Source organism: Puma concolor, chromosome C2, assembly GCF_028749965.1.
Source record: "Puma concolor isolate L17-30 chromosome C2, mPumCon1.1.hap2, whole genome shotgun sequence".
Classification (NCBI taxonomy): Eukaryota; Metazoa; Chordata; class Mammalia; order Carnivora; family Felidae; genus Puma; species Puma concolor.
In genome coordinates this window covers 104,046,701-104,067,529 of record NC_141675.1, presented here as the reverse complement: position 1 = coordinate 104,067,529, position 20,829 = coordinate 104,046,701, and the positions used below count along the sequence as shown (strand labels likewise).

General features: G+C 38.8%; 1 protein-coding gene across 1 annotated transcript in view; it reads right to left on the bottom strand.

Annotated features, from left to right (window-relative positions):
• The window catches only part of MORC1 (MORC family CW-type zinc finger 1), a 167,044-nt gene that overhangs the window by 68,354 nt on the left and 77,861 nt on the right, over positions 1 to 20,829 (bottom strand). The window contains exons 15-17 of the mRNA XM_086675499.1: positions 9,613 to 9,741; positions 6,082 to 6,187; positions 749 to 887 (exon numbers count right to left, since the gene is read on the bottom strand). Coding sequence (XP_086531625.1) covers positions 749 to 887; positions 6,082 to 6,187; positions 9,613 to 9,741 — 374 coding nt within the window. The remainder of the gene's footprint in view (positions 1 to 748; positions 888 to 6,081; positions 6,188 to 9,612; positions 9,742 to 20,829) is intronic.

The following is a 20,829-nucleotide window of genomic DNA, read 5'->3' as shown; positions in this document are numbered from 1 at the left end:
CGGTTAAGCGTCCGACTTCAGCCAGGTCGCGATCTCGCGGTCCGTGAGTTCGAGCCCCACGTCGGGCTCTGGGCTGATGGCTCAGAGCCTGGAGCCTGTTTCCGATTCCGTGTCTCCCTCTCTCTCTGCCCCTCCCCCGTTCATGCTCTGTCTCTCTCTGTCCCAAAAATAAATAAAAGTTGAAAAAAAAATTTTTTTTTTAAATAAAAAAAAAAAAGAGATTAAAATAATATTTCTGCATGCCACTTTTTCTTTCACTTGAAATTGTCATGGTTACTTACATTTACTGATAGTAATGCCTTATTTATTGAATTTTCTTAACAATTAAGTGACATTGAGTTTCTATATTAATAGGCTAATATTTTTTAAAAGACCAATTCTTCACCTCAAAAATCGACTCTCGGGGAAGAGCACAATCTTGGGAACCATACAGACTTATGCCCCAGTCTTGACCATGTCGCCTATACCAGACTCTATGTGAATTTGTAGGTGGAAATAAATCTTCCTATTCCTCACGTGCACTGCTGTGTAGATGGGCTTAAATGTCACAGGTAGTATTTTTTTTAACAACTCACCTCCCTTTCTGAGCCCCTGGGGCACTGTGCTCCCTCCTAAACAGTCCTTAGCCCCAAAATGAAAAGCAGGTGACAAAAAAAGAAGGAAACAACCACTTTAGTTCATGTGCACACATAAAACCAACAGCTCAAAGAGTTTGGGTAGATTTTGGAAAGAATTAACAACAGCTCACCTGTGGCTGCTGTTCTGCCAGTCGATTGTGGTACCTTTGGACTGCCTCTCGAAGTTGTTTCTCTTTCTCATTTTTTGATGGTGACGCTCTGTTCATGGTGCCCAGGGGGATGGAAGGTAGGCTTTCTGCCTGATGACAACTTCACGATCAACAAGAAACAACATCAGGAGGAAATATCAAACTGTTTATTGTCTGTGAAAGATGACTTACTTCTATGAACAGCTACTCCTTACGCCTTATATCCAACACGTGAATACAAAGGAAGAGCACTGTATTGATGACTTTTGGCAATACATGACATTACGTCTCCAGCCTGCATGGAAAAGAGCTTAAGGGAAAATGTGGAGGGTGGTATATTTACAAGAATGGGAGAACCTTCATTATTTTACCAATGCTTCATTTATCCTGCATTATCATGAAATGAGGCCTTTTGCAAAGATGTCCTCAGATAATTGAAGCTTATCTCATTATTGCCAAACATTTTTTCCCCGAGAAACTTTGGAGAGAAATCTCCATGTCTCTCTTAATGACACCAAATAATTCTTCTCTGGAACACATGGATCCCTTGTTTGAGAACTCAGGAGGGCTGTGAAGCACTGTGACCACTGTGGTGCCATGCAGGCACTCAGTCACAGCCTTGGGGGCTTACGGAGCCGTGCACAGCCCTTCATCACCGATCAGCCCCACACCCTGGCTGCAGCGTGCTCCCAGCTCCCACCCTTCTCTCCCTGCTGTTGTGGTAAACACACTTGCAGGGGCCTCTGTGCTGCCCAGTCTTACTGCTATGCTGTTTCCAATCACTAGTTGGTTAACACACGTAGTATATAATCAAGTAGAACTGTATGTAAATGAACAGTAGGCAGACTGTGGACAAGAGCCTCCCTCGTTATGGTTCCATAAAATACTAACCACCTTTGAAACATATGGCTTGGGAGGTTTGGGGCATTTTGTTTTGTTTTGTTTTGTTATTTTCCTACTCTTGGTCACATGGCTATGTTCTGTAGACTTGAGTTAGCCAAACTATCAAAAAATTGATATATGATATTGTTTCTCTTGATAGCAAGGCTTGTCAAGGATAAGAAGTTCAACTCCCACCGGGCATGGCTTTTAGTCAGGGCATGACTGGGCATGTTCAGAAGTGGGGCAAAATGTCAAGGTGAATTCTGAGAGCCTGTTTTAAACAAGGGTTTTTCTCTTATTTATACGAACCAAAAATAAGGGGGAAGGGACAAAGTTTGTATGAAATAAATGTGTTGTGAAGCTGGGACAGGGAGGAGGGGGCCAAGATTAGGAGGGCCTTCTCCCAGCTGAAACAGTGCTGGAGAAGCAGAGCAGATCAAACCCATGATTTGTGTTTTTCAGGGCTTCAGGGTATATTTTTCTTGCCCCTTAGGAGAAGGGAGTGAGGAACTGTGGTCAAATTCAAGCAGGACTGTGAAAAAGCACTTAATTCCACCCACATATGGTATTCGCTGTTATTGTGAGTTTCAAACAGAGGAGGCAACTAAACAAATCAGGGGGTACCTACTATATGTACAGCTACCTGCAGTGCTGATTTGAAGACATCTGTGGGGTGGTACCTATAGAGGTTTCTATTTTGAGCAAAAACCCTGTGGCAACATGCAGTTTTTATTCAGAAAAGAATAACCTCAAGTATTTTAATAAAACACAATCCTGTCAATTATCTTTAGTTAAAGATTTTGGGAAGCAAATTAAATTTTAACTTGCAACACGACCCATGAATATTTTTAAATATCGTTCTCACAATGCAGACTTCTTTGGTTCAGTCAAATGATAAGCATCATTCTTACCCTGTTGGTGATCCCCATTTATAAATGCAGATAAACACAGAGCATGAATGGAATGGAAGTATACTGATACCTATTTCTCAGCTACTGTGATAAAAAATGTCTAGCCTCCCTCGGAAGAAGAAAAAAAAAAAAAGAAAAGAGAGAAAAAAAAAGAGGTTAGAGAGGGAGAGAGCCAAAGCATAAAAGACTCTTAAAAACTGAGAACAAACTGAGGGTTGATGGGGGGTGGGAGGGAGGCGAGGGTGGGTGATGGGTATTGAGGAGGGCACCTTTTGGGATGAGCACTGGGTGTTGTATGGAAACCAATTTGACAATAAATTTCATATTAAAAATAAAAATAAAAATAAAAATAAGGTGGAAACGAAAAACAGGCTCTGGTGGTCCAAAAAAGAATGGTTTCATTTTACCTGCTGGGTCAACTCTGAATACTACCATTTGTAAAATGGTATGTTTTGTCACTATAGAGTATATAACTGGCATTAGGCTTCCTGAAATATAAAAGGATGCCTTCAGAATCTAAAAAAACAAGACAAACGAATACATAAAAAGCAGAATCAGACCTGCAGATACAGAGAACAAACTGACGGTTGCCAGAGGGAAAGGGGTGGGGCATGGGCAAAATGGGTGAAGGGCAGTGGGAGATACAGGCTTCCAGTTATGGAATGAATAAGTCTCAGGCATAAAAGGTACAGCGTAGGGAATATAGTCAACGATACTGTAACAGTGCTGTATGGTGAGGGATGGTAGCTATACCTGTGGTGAACATAGAGCAAGGTATATAGATGTTGAATCACTGTGTTGCACACTTTGAAACTAATGTAACATTGTGTGTAATGTTACTCAAATAAAAAAAAATTTGAAACACACACAAAGAGGATGCCTTTGGAGATTGGATGTGATAAGGCAGAAAGAGTATAAGTTTACACCTACAGCTTTAGCTTCAAATTTTAGCTCTGGAGAGGAATCCTGGACAAGTCACGGGGCCTCTCTTAGTCTGTTTCCTCCTCTGAGAAATGGTGAAAGTTCATACAGTTATTGTAAACGGGAAATGAGATAATATATGCAATTGCTTTGTAAGAAAAAGCTGTTATTATATTTCCTGCCTAAATTCTGGTTACACAGATTGTTCATTCAAATGCTGTTCATTGCTATTAACCCTACTGACAATTGGCAATTAACTGCTGACCATAACACTATATTTTCTATAAATACAGATGATGCCACTTTTTGCCATTACTCTGGCCTTCCATTCATCAAATGTTGTCTAAAAACTATACTGCATTTCTCATCACTTTAATACACCAATTTCATGTGATTCTATCCAAATCGAATGGCACAGGGTGTTGCTATTTCATGGTGTATTCTCAAAGTATATAGGTCCATCCTACCATATTGAATTGGAACTATTAATGACTTTCAATAAAGTGTCAACTCTCTAGTAATTGCCCTCATAATCAGGAGTTTTTCTTTATATATCTCCTAAATCTCTTGCTGGCACATTAAGCATATTTTTTGTCCTAATCTTTTCAGTGCAAATGAAATACACATGGTCAAAATTATGTCAGCATATTTCAAGAATCAAGGACATAAATTATAAATATAAGATGACTCTCTGCATTTTAGGCTTTGAGAGACCATCAGTTTTCTGTCAATGTGGCTAAATTTATCTTGCCTGTCATCACAAGGGGCACTGTAATGCAGCTTTGAAACTAATTTTGCTATGTTCTCTGATGGCATCACCACATTTCAAGAAGAGGGTGAGAGTGTGCCAATCCAGGGACAATGGTAAGCTGGAGGTAAAGAAAGCTGTAGAGGACAGATTCCAGTTCTGTGAGTCCAAGAATGCCCAAGGCTGGGCTAAGAAGTCATAGATATATGTTAGACGTGTGGGGAGGGACCTCAATTCTTATAACTAAGAAGCCCCCAGTAACCAGAAACTTAGTAAATTGTCTTTCTAAGGGACTCAGCTGGACCCAGAGAAGATACAAAAGGTACTATGGTTACACCCCATCCTAAATGATAGAAAGTCAATTTCAAGAGAGGTTCTGTTACCTGTTCAAGGTTTCACAGCTATTGGAGCCAGGCGTCAATCCCAGGCAGCCTGGCCTCAGAGTCAGAACTCTAAACACTATACTAATGATGCATGAAAAGTTTTTACCTCACAGGAAGGGATCAATACTATTAACTATTCTAAATACTGAAATTGAGCCAACTCATGGTTCCTATGTGGGAGATATTTAAGTTTCAAGTTAGGGCTAGAAACTGGTGACAAGTCAGAAGACCCTGGCCAGTAGCTTTAGCAACATGTTTCTCAGCCCCCATCTGGGTTTCAGCTTCCACTTCTGTAAAATGAAGGAACGAGACCAGATCAGTAGTGTCTAATCATGCTCGCTGCAGCTCTAAAGCTCAAAGCTCTAAGCTCCCCAGAGCTTTGTACAGAGAGTATAGAACAGAAATGATAAGTGGATGTCTTTGGCCCCCAGATTTCCAGCTTCCATTTCAATCAGGAAAGTTCTGCACTTATCTTGTAAATTTGGGGTCTGAGATAAATGTTATTTGGAAAACAAACAAACAAGCAAGTTCTCCTGTAAAACAAGAAATAAGACTGAAAACCCCCAGGCCATCTAAGAGTCCTTACCACTTCTGGCATTTTCCTTTTTTTTTCCTCTTTTTTCTTTAATTATATTTTTTTATTTTTTAAAATTTACATCCAAATGGCATTCTCCTTAGTCTCTAAATATGGCTAACCTGAGGACTCCAGGTGGAAGGGGTTTTAGCAGCAGTTTCTAAAATATTTTTTTTAATTTTCTCTCTCTTGGTTTTTTGTTTGTTTGTTTGTTTGTTTTAAGGCTAGATAAAAATAACCAAACAGGAATTATTACACTAATGTCTGTATTTGCAATATTGATCCACTTATGCAGGCCAAAAACTTAGGACAAACTCTATGGAGAAGCAATGTTTGAATTAGGGGTGCCTTCATTAAAAGGGGGTACTGACTCTTTTCTCCCCAAGGAAAGTCACAGAAGTCTAACAGGCCAGTAATAACAGTGACATTCATCAATACTTAATCAGTCTTTTTCCTGTTTTAGTCTGAACTTCTTCCTCCAGGAGCACAAAGCAATGAAATCAATATGTGACTTAAACAGAAAAAAGCACATGGTCTAACAGGCTAGTGCCCCTGGAGACACCCTCTGGATAAGACTCCTTTATGATAAAGCCATACATTGTGTGAAAATGAACTGGAAGGCAGAACTCAAACACTGGGTCATGGTCTCCTGCTGCACACGTTGCACACAGCTGCACGTCCCCAAAGTTTGCAAATAGTTACATCCAGGTCTCTTATCTTGATGGAAAAGTACATTAACAAAGTGTCTCTCCATAGGTGGCAAAGAGATAGAAACAGTTCACAGGGATGATAGCTATTAAGCTAAGACATCTATAGCTGAAATTTCCTAGTCTCATACATTATTATGTTAGGAATTAAAAATGGATAAAGAATTTTAGAAAACTATCAAAAACTACCTGTTTTCCAAGATGTTAGGATTATTTGCACAAATCCAGAGATCAAAAAATTCTTTTTCCTGATAATTGATAGAAGAAGGCAAGACTCTCCATTTAAGGCAAAGATCTGAGAATGAAAACAAAATCACACACAAGAAAGACCACAATCAGAAGTGAACCTAGCACAGTTACATGGCTGATTGCACATACCAAAAGTATGAGGTATCTTTTGAAACAAAGCAAGTTAATCTATCATCACATACCTTTTATATTTGATAGCACAACTAGTCTGGGATTCTATGAGCTACACTGGGGCACCACCACCAATAAATTATTGTTATTATTATTGTTTTGTCATTGTTGTTATTGCTTAAGTTCTTTCCAGTTGGTTTCTGCTACTTTCAGGCAAAAGAATCTTTTTTTTTTTATTTTTATTTATTTATTTATTTATTTTTAATTTTTTTTTTTCAACGTTTATTTATTTTTGGGACAGAGAGAGACAGAGCATGAACGGGGGAGGGGCAGAGAGAGAGGGAGACACAGAATCGGAAACAGGCTCCAGGCTCTGAGCCATCAGCCCAGAGCCCGACGCGGGGCTCGAACTCACGGACCGCGAGATCGTGACCTGGCTGAAGTCGGACGCTTAACCGACTGCGCCACCCAGGCGCCCCAAAAGAATCTTAACTAATAGATTCCTCTCCACCTCTTCTTGAACAGGGGAACATTTCTAGTGACTTGACTCTTCCATTTTCTCTGATTCAGTATTTCTCTACTGCCAACACCACTTTCCATCTCCAACCACATGACTAACAAAACAAGGAAAATCAAGTTCTCTGAACAGTTCACAGTTTCTTTTCCTGTGTTTGTCTTCTGCTCTTACTCTACTCTCCAGCCTACAGTTTGGTTTCTGACCTCATTTGTCTATTTCTTCCTTTCACTCCTTCATGCCTTTAGGACCAAGGGACTCCACTCTTTCCAGGATTAACGCTAATCCTGAATTCTATCCACATACACAGCTAATGGCTCTTAGGTAAACATTTTCCCTGTTCGCCTATGATGGAAACAGTTTGCACACTGGTTCAAGTCACACAGCGTTCAAGTCACAATGGTTAAGAACTGGAATAGCTCAGGAGCCTGGCTGGCTCAGTCGGTTAAGCTTCCAACTTCGGCTCAGGTCATGATCTCACAGTTCGTGGGTTTGAGGTCTGTGTCGGGCTTTCTGCTGACAACTCGAAGCCTGGAGCCTGCTTTGGATTCTGTGCCCCTCTCTCTCTGCCCCTCCACAGCTTGCACTCTTTTTCTGTGTCTCTCTCTCAAAAATAAATAAAAACATTAAAAAGTTTTTTTTAAAGAGAACTGGAATAGTTCTACCACTTGCTACCTCCATGATTCTGGATGAACTACTTCTCTGTGCTTCAGTATCATTGTCTGTAACAAGATATTAATATTAGCACTTACCTAAAAGAATTGTTAAGGATTAAATGACATAACAATTTTAAGAGCCAACATTGCGAGGCACTATTTATGATGCTAAATTTTATGTGTCAATTTGACTGGGCCGTGGCATACCCAGATATTTGGTCATACATTATTCCGAGTGTGTCTGTGAGGGTGCTTGGGATGAGAACAACTCTTGCATTGGTAGACTGAGTTAAAAAGATTACCCTTCCTAATGTGGGCCTGAAGGCCTGAATAGAACTCAAAAAGGGTTACTGTCTTCTAAGAAAGAAGGAACTTTTTCTTCTTGACTGTCCTCACATTGAGCTGAGACATCAATTTTTTCCTGACTTCCGACTCACACTAAAACATCGGCTCGTCCTGGGTAACAAGGCTGTCAACATTCAGACTCGAACCATATTACTGGGTCTCCTGGCCCTCAGGCCTTCAGCCTCAAACTGGAGTTAAATCAATGGCTCTCTTGGGTCTCCAGCTTGCTGACTGCAGGTCTCGGGACTCTTTAGTCTCCTTAATCATGTGAGCCAATTCCCTATAATTAATATCTATCCATCTATTCACCTCTCCTTTCGGTTCTGGTTCTCTGGAGGACCCTAATATGCCATCCTAAGCACTTAGTAAATTTTGCATGTGTTAATTCATATTATTTTCATCAAACTGTATGATTTAGCTACAAATGCTAACCCCATTTTAAGAGTCTAAACACTGAGGCTTAAAGAAGGTAAGGAATTTGCCCAATTTCATACAGCTCTTGGGTACTAGAGGCTGGATTCTGACAGTACTCCGCAAACATCAAAAACACACAGAAATTTTCAGCTATTATTAATACCATCCGATAGACTGTTGCATATAGTCATCAATTTCCTCCATTATACCTTCTAAATACATGCCATGTATGTTCCTCTCAAATCCCACGGCTGTGCCCTTCTTCAAACATGTACAATTTCTCCCCTGGATCCTGGATCATGCCCATGGCATAACCTGACCTCAACCTTTGCTCTAGCTCTCCTCCAAATCATCCTGCACTGAGCTGCCAGAGCAAGCTTCCTACAAGTTACAAACGACAGTCAGGTCCTCTTTGGATCATCCCAGGGATGAGGTCGGAGAAGTGTTCCCTCGACACTGTGTAAACAACTACGAAATTGTGCACATGGCGTGCACTTTCTTTGTTTGCCTGGCTGCCTTCTCCACTGGATGGCAGACTCCTTGCAGATAGAAGACAGTGTCTTTAGTTCTCTAACCCTCTGGAAGTTATAGTGGCTGGAAGATGTATCAGAGACATGCACTAAGTGCTGAATGCTTCAATGATGTCTGTTGTTCTTATACTGAAACACTTCCAAAGACTCTTCATTACTTATCAGAGTAAACACTCCTTACTCTGGCCTTTAAGTCACTCTAATTAAAGTTTACTCAACCTACTCTTAGCTTTTATTATTAATTCATCATTCATTCAGTAGCTAACTTCTAAGTACTAGTTAACACAGTGCCACGTATTGAAATTTTTTGAACGACTGTATCTATTATTCTATGACAAAAATTTTAGTTGAAGTATCCACTTGATATTAACACACATGTCCCACTACATCTCTGCCTGTCAAAATTCTACCTTAGACAGAGGTAGAGGAAGACAGTGGGGGAGTGGAAGGAGCCTAGGCTCACCTTGTCCCATGAACACAACCAGATAACTATCAAATCATCCTGAATGCCCCAGGAATAGACCTGACGGACCTGACGACTGGCAGAACAAACTCCACAACCAAAGGGAGAGAGGAGGCCACATCGAAGAAGGTAAAAAAAATTCTACTTTAAAGACCATAGCACAAGCTACCTCTATCACAAAGCCTGGCTTCAACTTCCTCCACCTCCCTTTTGGAATCCTCAAATAATTTTATGCCTCTTTGACATCACTTACCTAATTTTCATTTTTATTACAATTCGTTTCGTGTGTATCTTAACCTCTCTCCTAGACCCTAACCCCTTTGAAAGCAAGAACCCTATCCTACCCACCTTTGTCTTTCTCACACCCCATTTTTAACACAATGACTTGCATATTGACTCACTAAGTGTTTGCTGATTGGAATGGAATTCAACACTCACCACACTGAATGATGAATGGTATGGCCATGGCTTGTCTTCTTTGATACTGAATAGAATCTAAAGATTTCTCTACATCCTTGTTATTCTGGTATCCAAATTCATTCCAAAACCGTGTTAGATTTCTATTACCTAAAAAAAAAAAGGCAAAAATTAATGAAAGAAAATAAATCAACAAGATCAGGATTGATAAGCAAAGTTGAATACAAACACGTGTATATACAGTACGATCTCAACTATGTAAAAACTAGTACATAGACAGAAATAAGAAATAAAAGTATTAACATTAGTTTTCTCTGAGTATGAGTGAAATTTATCTTCTTTATACTTTCTCGCATTTCCCAACCTAAATACAATCAACATATTATTATATTCATTATAATGGCACAATATTTTTATAACAAAATTAAAAACAATAGCAGTTATAAAAGCATATACATACCTCTACTATTGCAATAAAATACATTGATATTTAAGGCTCTTTTCTTAAATACTCCCAGAAGCAACTGTACTTGTTAAACTTAAAGGCCACCCTGAAGACTATTGGTTTAGTGCGGTGCCTGGGTGGCTTAGTCGGTTGAGTATCTGACTTCGGCTCAGGTCACAGTCTCATAGTTCACGAGTTCAAGCCCTGTTTTGGCCTCTCGGCTGTCAGCACAGAGCCTTCTGTCCCCCACTTTCTCTGCCCCTCCTCTGCTTATACTCTCTCAAAACTGAATAAACATAAAAAAAAAAAAAAGACCATTGGTATAAATATTTCTCATCTGGCCTCATAGCCACAGTTTCTTCATCTTTATTTTAGCTCTGGTTCTTTTTCCTTACAGTCTTTTATGCCCTAGCCTTGGCCCAGATTCTATACTCCCTCCTTGCTTAGAAACAACACTTGTCAAGGAGGACCATTAGGAGCCCTTCTTAAGAGGTTGTGTTCTTATCCTTTGATCCAGCAACTGCACTGGTAGGACTCTTCCCTACAAACACACAAAATAAATAAACATACAATATGTATTACAACACTGTTTGGAATAGCAAGAACAACAACAAAAAGTGGAAACAACATAAAAGCCTAAAGAGGAAATGGTAAATGCTATTTCCAAACAAGGGGATACAAGGCGACCTTTAAAACAGGTAGTTAGAGCTAAATGCACAGCTGTTTCAAGACCTTTTGGATAGAACGTTAATGATATTTTTTTTAAAAAAGACATAAAATAGAATACCTAGTATAATCAATTTTTGTCATTTATTAAAAGCTTATACATATATAATTTTGATGGGCACGGCTTTCTATTCCTAAAAGAAACAACAGGAAGTTTTAATAGTAGATGCTACCGGGGCGCCTGGGTGGCGCAGTCGGTTAAGCGTCTGACTTCAGCTCAGGTCACGATCTCACGGTCCGTGAGTTCGAGCCCCGCGTCGGGCTCTGGGCTGATGGCTCAGAGCCTGGAGCCTGTTTCCGATTCTGTGTCTCCCTTTCTCTCTGCCCCTCCCCCGTTCATGCTCTGTCTCTTTCTGTCCCAAAAATAAATAAACGTTGAAAAAAAAAAAAAATTAAAAAAAAAAAAAATTAAAAAAAAAAAAAAAATAGTAGATGCTACCGGAGAGAGGTTGAGAGGTTGAGAAGGCCAAGGAAGACACTTTCACTTTCCATTTTTAACTTTCTGCATGCTTTGTTGTTTTTTTAATTTTTTAAAAGTTTATTTATATTTTGAAAGAGATGGAGGAAGCATGAGTGGGGAGAGGCAGAGAGAGAGAGGGAGAGAGAGAATCCCAGACAGGTTCCACACCACCAGCACAGAGCCTGATGCCGGGCTCAAACCCATGAAACAGTGAGATCATGACCTGAGTCGAAACCGAGATTTGGACTGAGCCACCCAGGCGCCCCCTGAACACTTTGTATATTTTTACATGGCATATATTACTTTAAAAATGCTTTTTAAAAAAAAGAACCTGTGCTTACCATTCTGTCCAATATGGTAACCAGTAACCACACATGGCTACTAAACACTTGAAAAGTGGCAGATATAAAACATTTCATCAATGTACAAGGTCAAAACAGTGAGGGTCTAACATACATACCTTGGAAATAAATATATGCAACAACCTGAACACAGGACTGTATAATCTATGCAGAATACAAATAAACATCCTTACCCCTTACTGTTCCTGTTAAAATTTAGGTCCAGAATGCTGTGTGCCATTAAGAGCAGCAAGGAAAGAATGCAGACTTCCAAAGGAACTACGAAATTGGGCCAGGCTGAAAGCTGTCCTCACAAATTCCCAGGTCTCCTCCCTTGTCTCTTCACGGAACCGTGAACAGCTCTCATGTCAAATTTCCTTTGGACTGTGGTTCTTAGGCTTTTCTCAACTCAAACTCTTGGCTTTCTGCTAACTGTTCAGCAGGTAGTCTTGCCCCAGCCCCCAGACTCCACTTGTTCACTGCACACCAGATTCTGAAATGTTCTTTGGTGTCTGCACAGGGCTTGTAAGACCTTGTTCTCTGATTTCCACATGAACTACTCAGTTCTTTCTATGTCAAGGCAAGAGCTGCTGTTTAGATTAAAGTCAGGAGGCTTCAAGTGTTGTCTCTGCCACACATTAGTTGTATAATTGTGGGAAGCTACTGAATTTTCTGATCATAAAGTGAGTGTTTACAATAACTTGCTTTACAGGGTTATCATAAGGAATAAACGTGAAGGTGTGTTAAAAACTACAGCACTCTTGGGCACCTGGGTGGCTCAGTCAGTAGAGCGTCCAACTTTGGCTCAGGTCATGATCTCACCATTCGTGAGTTCAAGCCCCGCGTCAGGCTCTGTGCTGACAGCTCAGAGCCTGGACCCTGCTTCGGATTCTGTGTCTTCCTCTCTCTCTGCTCCTCCCCTGCTCACACTTTGTCTCTCTCTCAAAAAAAAAAATAAAATAAATAAATAAACATTAAAAAAAATTTTTTTTAAACCTACAGCACTCTGCAGAAGTTTAAGCTGCTGCTGCATTATACTTGTCCTCTCTTTAAATATTGCTTCCCCAAGGAGGCTGTACCTTTTGAAAGGAGAAGTTGTGCTTTATAACTTTGCATGCCTTCAACACAGAGGTCAGCATCCTGCACGTAACAAGCCCTCAAAAAATGTTGCTTCTAATCTTGACAAAATATGTTATTGATATCCTGTTATGGTTTAAAATGAAGGTGAAATAATGTCTCTCGCTGAAACATTAACTGAACACAGTTAACACAGCCCAACTCACTTCTATAACCAGTATCAACCACAAACCCCAACATAAATATTCTAAGGTTTGTGAAGCTACTAGGATGTTAGAAACACCGGCACACACCTCTCAAGGGTAGGATGATACTCTGTGATACACCACTCTTTTTTTTTTTTAATTTTTAAAAATGTTTACGTATTTATTTTTAGAGAGCGAGCAAGTAGGGGAGGGGCAGAGAGAGAGGGAAACAAAATCCCAAGCAGGTTCTGCACCTTCAGCATGGAGCTCGATGTAGGGCTTGACCCCACAAACCATGAGATCACAGCCTGAGCCACAATCAAGAGTCGGACACTTAACTGACTGAGCCATCCAGGTGCCCCTTTAAAAAAAAAAATTGATGTTTATTTGTTTATGTGATCATACCACTCTTTAACACCTACGTATTACATTTTAGTTTACTCTATGCCTATTTTTCCCTCTAGAGAGTGAAATCCTTAAAGACAGTGGCTATGTTAGGATCTTGCTTTCAGAGGCAGACACATAGAGCTTAATGCTTACTTATAAGACTAAATAATACTGAAGAATAACTGGCGATCAAAGCAAAACATAGAACATTCAGTAGCCCAAACATCATGACCAGGCATGATAGAAGACACACTACTAGAGTAGATATCAGGACAAAGAAAACAACTAGAGTTATTCACTCAGGGTCAGAAATGGCTTTTTCTAACTCTCAAGAGAACTTCAACTTTTCTTCAGATAGAAACTACTCAAACATGTACAACTTCCAACATGTTATTAAAACCAGTTTCCAAGGACTGGACACTGAAGACTAGGCAGATGCTTCATCAATGGGATTAAGTAAGCCAGAGATTGGCAGTATGAGGAAACCTATCACGTCAGTTTCTTTTTTTTTTTTAATTTTTTTAATGTTTATTAATTTTTTTTTTTTTTTTTGAGAAAGAGAGAGACAGAGCATGAGCAGGAGAGAGATAGAGAAAGAAGGAGACACAGAATCCCAAGCAGGCCCCAGGCTCTGAACTGTCAGCACGGAGCCCAATGTGGGCTCAAACTCACGAATAGCAAGATCATGACCTGAGCCCAAACCAGACGCTTAACCAGCTGAGCCACCCAGGTGCCCCTTATCATGTCAGTTTCTATTTTCTTTTATGTATTATTCAGTCTGTAGAGATTTATACAGATATCCCTGAAAAAAACTGCTCCCATAAAAGGGAACTTCCACCAGGCTATCAGTGAATTTTTCAGGAGAAACTCTGCAACCCAAGAGAGTGTGGGATGATATAATCAAAGTGCTGAAAAAAATGACAAGAACACCACGACCTACCAACCAAGAATAATTTACCCAGCAAAGCTGTCCTTCAGAAATTAAGGAGATGCCTAGAATTTCCGAAACACAAGCTGAGGGATTTCATTACCAGTAGACCTGCTGTAACAACAAATGCTACAGGGAATTCTTCAAGCTAAAATGAAAGGACACTATTTTAGTAACTTGAAAACATGAAAATATAAAACTCACTGGTAAAATATGTATATAGATTCAGAATGTTCTAATACTATGATGGTGGTGTATAAATCATTTAACTCTATTACAAGAGTTAGACAAAAGTATTAAAGATAACTATAGCTATAACTTCTTAATGGATACACAATATTTAAAACATGTGAACTGTGAAATAAAAAGCAAATAATGTTTGCGGGGAAAGGGAGTAACAGGGTAGAGCTTTTGTATGCAACCAACGTTAAGTTGTCTACTACACTTCAATTAAAAAAAAAGAGGGGCGCCTGGGTGGCGCAGTCGGTTAAGCGTCCGACTTCAGCCAGGTCACGATCTCGCGGTCCGTGAGTTCGAGCCCCGCGTCGGGCTCTGGGCTGATGGCTCAGAGCCTGGAGCCTGTTTCTGATTCTGTGTCTCCCTCTCTCTCTGCCCCTCGCCCATTCATGCTCTGTCTCTCTCTGTCCCAAAAATAAATAAACGTTGAAAAAAAAAATTAAAAAAAAAAAAAAAAGAACATTGACAGAATTCAATATCCGTTCATGATAAAAACTCTCAACAAATTAGGTTTAGAAGGAATGTACCTCAACACAATGAAGACCATTATGTCAAGCCAACAGCTAATATAATATCATACTCAATAGCAAAAAGTTAAAATCTTTTCTTCACAATCAGGAAAAAGACAAGGATGACTACCCTCACCACTTCTAATCAACATTGTACTGGAAGTCCTAGCCAGAGCAATTAGATATGAAAAAAATAAACAGCATTCAAATCGGAAGTGAATAAGTAAAAAAAAAAAAAAATCTGGTTTGCAGATGACATGATAGTATAAATGGAAAATCTAAATACTCCCCCCAAAAAAGTGTTAGAACTCATCAAAACAAAAATTCAGTAAATCAAAGGATACAAAACCAACATACTAAAATCGGTTGCTTTTCTGCCACTAACAATGAACTGAAAGAGGTAAGAAAGAGAAATTAAGAAAACTTTCTCATTTGCAAAGTAATGTTGAAAAAGAAAACCAAAGTGGGAGACATCACAATCCTGGACTTTACCCTCTACTACAAAGCTATCATCATCAAGACAGTATGGTATTAGCACAAAAACAGACACATAGGCCCAGAATTGGACCCAAAAACGTATGACAAACTAATCTTTGACAAAGCAGGAAAGAGTATCTAATGGAAAAAAGACAGTCTCTTTAGCAAATGGTACTAGGAGAACTGGACAGCAACATGCAGAAGAATGAAACTGGACCACTTTCTTACACCATACACAAAAATAAAATCAAAGTGGATGAAAGACCTAAATGTGAGACACAAAATCATAAAAACCCTAGAGGAGAAAGCAGGCAACAACCTCTTTGACCTCAGCCACAGCAATTTCTTGTTCAACACATCTCTGAAGGCAAGGGAAATAAAAGCAAAAATGAACTATTGGGACCTCATCAAGATAAAAAGCATCTGCACTACAAAGGAAACAATCAACAAAACTAAAAGGCGACTAATGGAATGCGAAAAGATATTTGCAAATGACATATTGGATAAAGGGTTAGTATCCAAAATCTATAAACAACTTACCAAACTCAACACCCAAAAAACAAATAACACAGTGATGAAATGGGCAGAAGACATGAATAGACACTTTTCCAAAGAAGACATCCAGATGGCCAACAGACACATAAAAAGATGCTCAACGTCACTCATCATCAGGGAAATACAAATAAAAACACAGTGAGATACCACCTCACACCAGTTAGAGTGTCTAAAATTAACAGCTCAGGAAACAACAGATGTTGGCAAGGATGTGGAGAAATGTGAACCCTCTTGCACTGTTGGTAGGAATGCAAACTGGTGCAGCTGCTCTGGAAAACAGTGTGAAGGTTCCTCAAAAAATTAAAATTAGAACCACACTATGACCCAGCAATAGCACAACTAGGAATTTATTCAAAGCATACAGGAATGCTGATTCATAGGGGCACATGTACCCCAATGTTTATAGCAGTGCTTTCAACAATAGCCAAATTATGGAAAGAGCCCAAATGTCTATCAACTGATGAATGGATAAAGAAGATGTGGTTTATATACACAATGGAATACTACTTGGCAATGAGAAAGAATGAAATCCTGCCATTTGCAACAATGTGGATGGAACTTAGGCTAAGTGAAATAAGTTAGTCAGAGAAAGACAGATATCATATGTTTTCACTCATATGTGGAACTTGAGAAACTTAACAGAAGACCATGGGGGAAAGGAAGGGGAAAAAACAGCTTCAAACAGAGAGGGAAGCAAACCATAAGAGACTCTTAAATACAGAGAACAATCTGAGAGGTGATAGGCACTGAGGAGAGCACTTGTTGGGATGAGCACTGGGTGCTGTAGGTAAGCGATGAATCACAGGAATCTACCCCAAAACCAAGAGCCCACTGTATACGCCGTATATTAACCAACTTGACAATAAATTATATTTTTAAAAAAATAATACTTAAGATTAAATTTAACCAAGGAAGTAAATGTCCAATACACTGACAACTGTAAGACACTGATGAAAGAAATTGAAAAGATACCAAATAAAGGAAGAATAACCCATGTTGTTGGGTTGGATGAATTCATATTTTTTAAATGTTCACACTACTGAAAGCAATCTACAGAATCAATACAAAAGAAGTACAAGAAACAATCTCCAAATCTGTATGGAACCACAGAAGACCTCAAATAACCAAGACTATCTTGAAAAAGAAGAACAAAGCTGGATGCCTCAGCCTTCCTGATTTCAAAACATATTACAAAGCTGTGTATTTAAAACAGTATGGTAATGGCATAGAGGCAGACACATAGACCAATGGAACAGAACAGAAAGCCCAGAAATAAATCCCACCCATATATGATCAACTAATATTTGACAAGTTCACTGAGAACACACAATGGGGAAAGGAGAGTCTCTTCAATATAAAGCAGTGGAAAAACTAGATATCCACATGCAAAAAAACAAAACTGGGCCTGACACTAGATATAAACATTAACTCAAAATGGATTAAAGACTTAACTTTAAGTCCTGAAACCATAAAATCCTAAAAGAAAACATAGGGAAAAAGCTTCTTGAGATTAGTCTGTTTTGGATACAACACCAAAAGCAAACGTAACAAAAGCAAACAAATAACAAGAAAACAAAAATCAAACAAAAAACAAATGGGACTACATCAAACAGAAAAGCTTCTATACAGCAAAGAAAACAATCAACAAAACGAAAGGCAACATACAGAAAGGGGAAAATATTTGCAAACCATATATCTAATAAAGGGTTAATATCTAAAATATGCAAGGAACTCCTACAATCCAACAGCAATAAACACATACATACATACCCACACTCTGATAATAAAATGGGCAAAAGACCTGAATATACAGTTTTACAACAAAGATATACAAATGGCCAAAGGTACTTGAAAAGGTGTTTATCATCAGGGAAATGCAAATCAAAAGCACAATATATAATCTCACACCTTGTAGGATGGCTATTATCAAAAAGTTAGAGAGGGAGGGAGCCCAACCATAAGAGACTCTTAAAAACTGAGAATAAACTGAAGGTTGATGGGGGGTGGGAGGGAAGGGAAAGTGGGTGATAGGAATTCAGGAGGGCACCTGTTGGGATGAGCACTGGGTGTTGTATGGAAACCAATTTGACAGTAAATTTCATATTAAAAAAAGGAAAGCTTAACTTTAAAAAAAAAAAAAAAAAGAAGAGATACAAGTGTTGATGAGAAGGTGGAGAAAAGGGAACTCTCATGCACTGCTGGTGGGAATGTAAATTGGTACAACCATTATGGGAAACAGTATGGAGGTTTCTCAAAATATTAAAAATAGAACTACTATCTGACCCAGAAATCCCACTTTTGGACATATATCTGAAGGAAATGAAATCAGTGTCTTAAAGAGATCTTCAATATCACGTTCACTGCAGCATAGCCAAGATATAGAAATATGGAAACCTAGGGGCGCCTGGGTGGCTTGGTCGGTTAAGCGGCAGACTTCAGCTCAGGTCATGATCTCACGGTCTGTGAGTTCGAGCCCCGCGTCGGACTCTGTGTTGACAGCTCAGAGCCTGGAGCCTGTTTCAGATTCTGTGTCTCCCTCTCTCTCTGCTCCTCCCCTGTTCATGCTCTGTCTCTCTCTGTCTCAAAAATAAATAAACGTTAAAAAAAAATTTTTTTAATAAATATGGAAACCTATATGTCCATTGATAGATGAAAATATGATTATATAGATAGATAGAATATTATCCAGCCATAAACAGTTGGACATACTGCCATTCGCAACATGAAGGTCATTATGCTAAGTGAAATAAGCCAAAGAAAAACAAACAGTATATGGTATCTTTCATATATAGACATCTAAAAAAAGAAAGTTGAATTCATAGAAACAGAAAGTAGAATGGTAGTTGTCAGTGGCTGTAGGGTAGGGGAAATAGGGAGATGCTGGTCAAACGGCACAAGCTTTCACTAATAAGATCAATAAGTTTTGAGGATCCAAGGTATGGCATGGTGCCTGTGGTTAGTACTGAAGGGTATACTTGAAATTCGTGAGGAGAGTAAATCTTAAGCAATCTAACTCCACACATACAAAAAAGACAACTGTGTGAGGTGAATGATGCATTAATTAACGTGATTATGGTAAATATGTCATAATGTATATGTATATCAAATCATCATATGGTACATTTTAAGTATCCACAATTTTTTGGTCAATTATACCCCAATAAAGCTGGAAAAAAAAATCCTTATCTATCTAGTCTGGCAAGAAATAATAAAATTAATAATAATAATAATTCATTAAATCAGGTTAGTCTTGACTAGTGGTATGGTATATATAATTATGGGCATTTGGTTACATATGTGGTTTTAATAACTGATGTTATTGTTAATGTATCTTAATGAGGATTTAATTACCCTTTCATCCAGAAGTCAATTAAAAGAGCTGGAATTTCAAAATTTGGAAATTACTTGATTTTTAAAAATGTATCTTAAATATTTCTACCCACCTATAAAGAGTACTATGAAGAAAACTAAAAATTTATTAATTCCAAAATTATATCATTTGAACATCCTCAAGGTATTCCGATCAAAAAATTCAGTTTACTTTGTAAACAAGAAATGGCTGCAAGCATACAGGTGATATTCAAAATTATAAAACAATACATATCTTGAGATTTTTGTTTGAATAATCAACAAGCTTATTAAATTGGTAAAATAATTAGGAATTAATGCACACAGAATTAAAGTCCTAATTTCTAGAACAAGTATCTGAGAAAAACTGAAAATTTAATTTACTGCTAGTTATGTGTGGGGTCCTTTATTCAGAAGATTTCTAATGCTTAAATTAATCTGGTTAATTTTTCAGGAGACTTTTAAAACTCAGGAAAAATAATGGGAACTGCCGCAATAACTTACTAAACATTTGCCAGACACCAGTAACTAAAAGAGCAGTTTCACAAAGACTGTGCCTCTTAAAAAGAAATGTTACACCCTCCTAGATGTCAGTTTCATATCTATTCATAGAATGTACAAAGACATCCAGGGAATCAATTAGCCAAGAGGAGAAGTAATAAAATTCAGTAATAAGCTACCAAAGCAAAGCTTTGATGGTTTCAATCAAAATAAGGAAGGCTAAAACAGTTATGAAATCAAAGCACCAGGAAAATCATGAGATGAAGGTGCTTATCAAGTCTCTGACTTCAGGTAGTTCTGCAACTAAACAGATGATTATATTCTATTTTTAAAGATCTCCTGAGACAGAAATTACATATCTATTCTCTGGATATTGTAAATCATGCCTCCAGCTCTGTTGAAACTGTCCTGTTCATCATTACCCCTCATTCTTAGCTAAGTTAGATATCAGACCTTTTATAAGCTGATCCATGTGTAACTGCTGATCATTTATATTCTTGATGGAATCTCTCAGGGATGGCAAACTGGTTTCAACAAAAAGGCCAACTCCAATCAGCTGGAAGTGATACATGTACGCTCTTGTGAAGGGTCATGAAGCCAGTGGCCACTTAGAAGGAAGAACTGCCATTACGGCTTAGAGAATCTGTGGGGCACGTATGAGAGCTGCTACGTATCCAGTTTTCCAAGTACTCTATTTGAATTGAAGGACAGCAAAGCAAGATGTCTTCAGTGGTGGCGAAGGTGCTTACAGCCCCATTCTCTCTCAGGTCTTCTGGCTGGTGTGAAGTGGGTTGAGCAAGTCTTACTTTATGGGGACAGTCAGTGGCAGAAGTAAGTGGCAGCTACAGCAAGAATGTTTCCACTTCACTCTACTGTGAGCACAGTAGGTTCCAGGGCAAAGCTCCAGGAATCTGAGGAATTGGTCCAAATCCCTGGAAGTGTCAACTTCACTACCTTCACCTGGCAACACAGCATCATTTCCTCTCATTGCATATCAGTGCTTTCCCATGAGGATCTCCTCAAGCTGCAAAATAATTTCAGAACACTACCCCCCAAACTGAG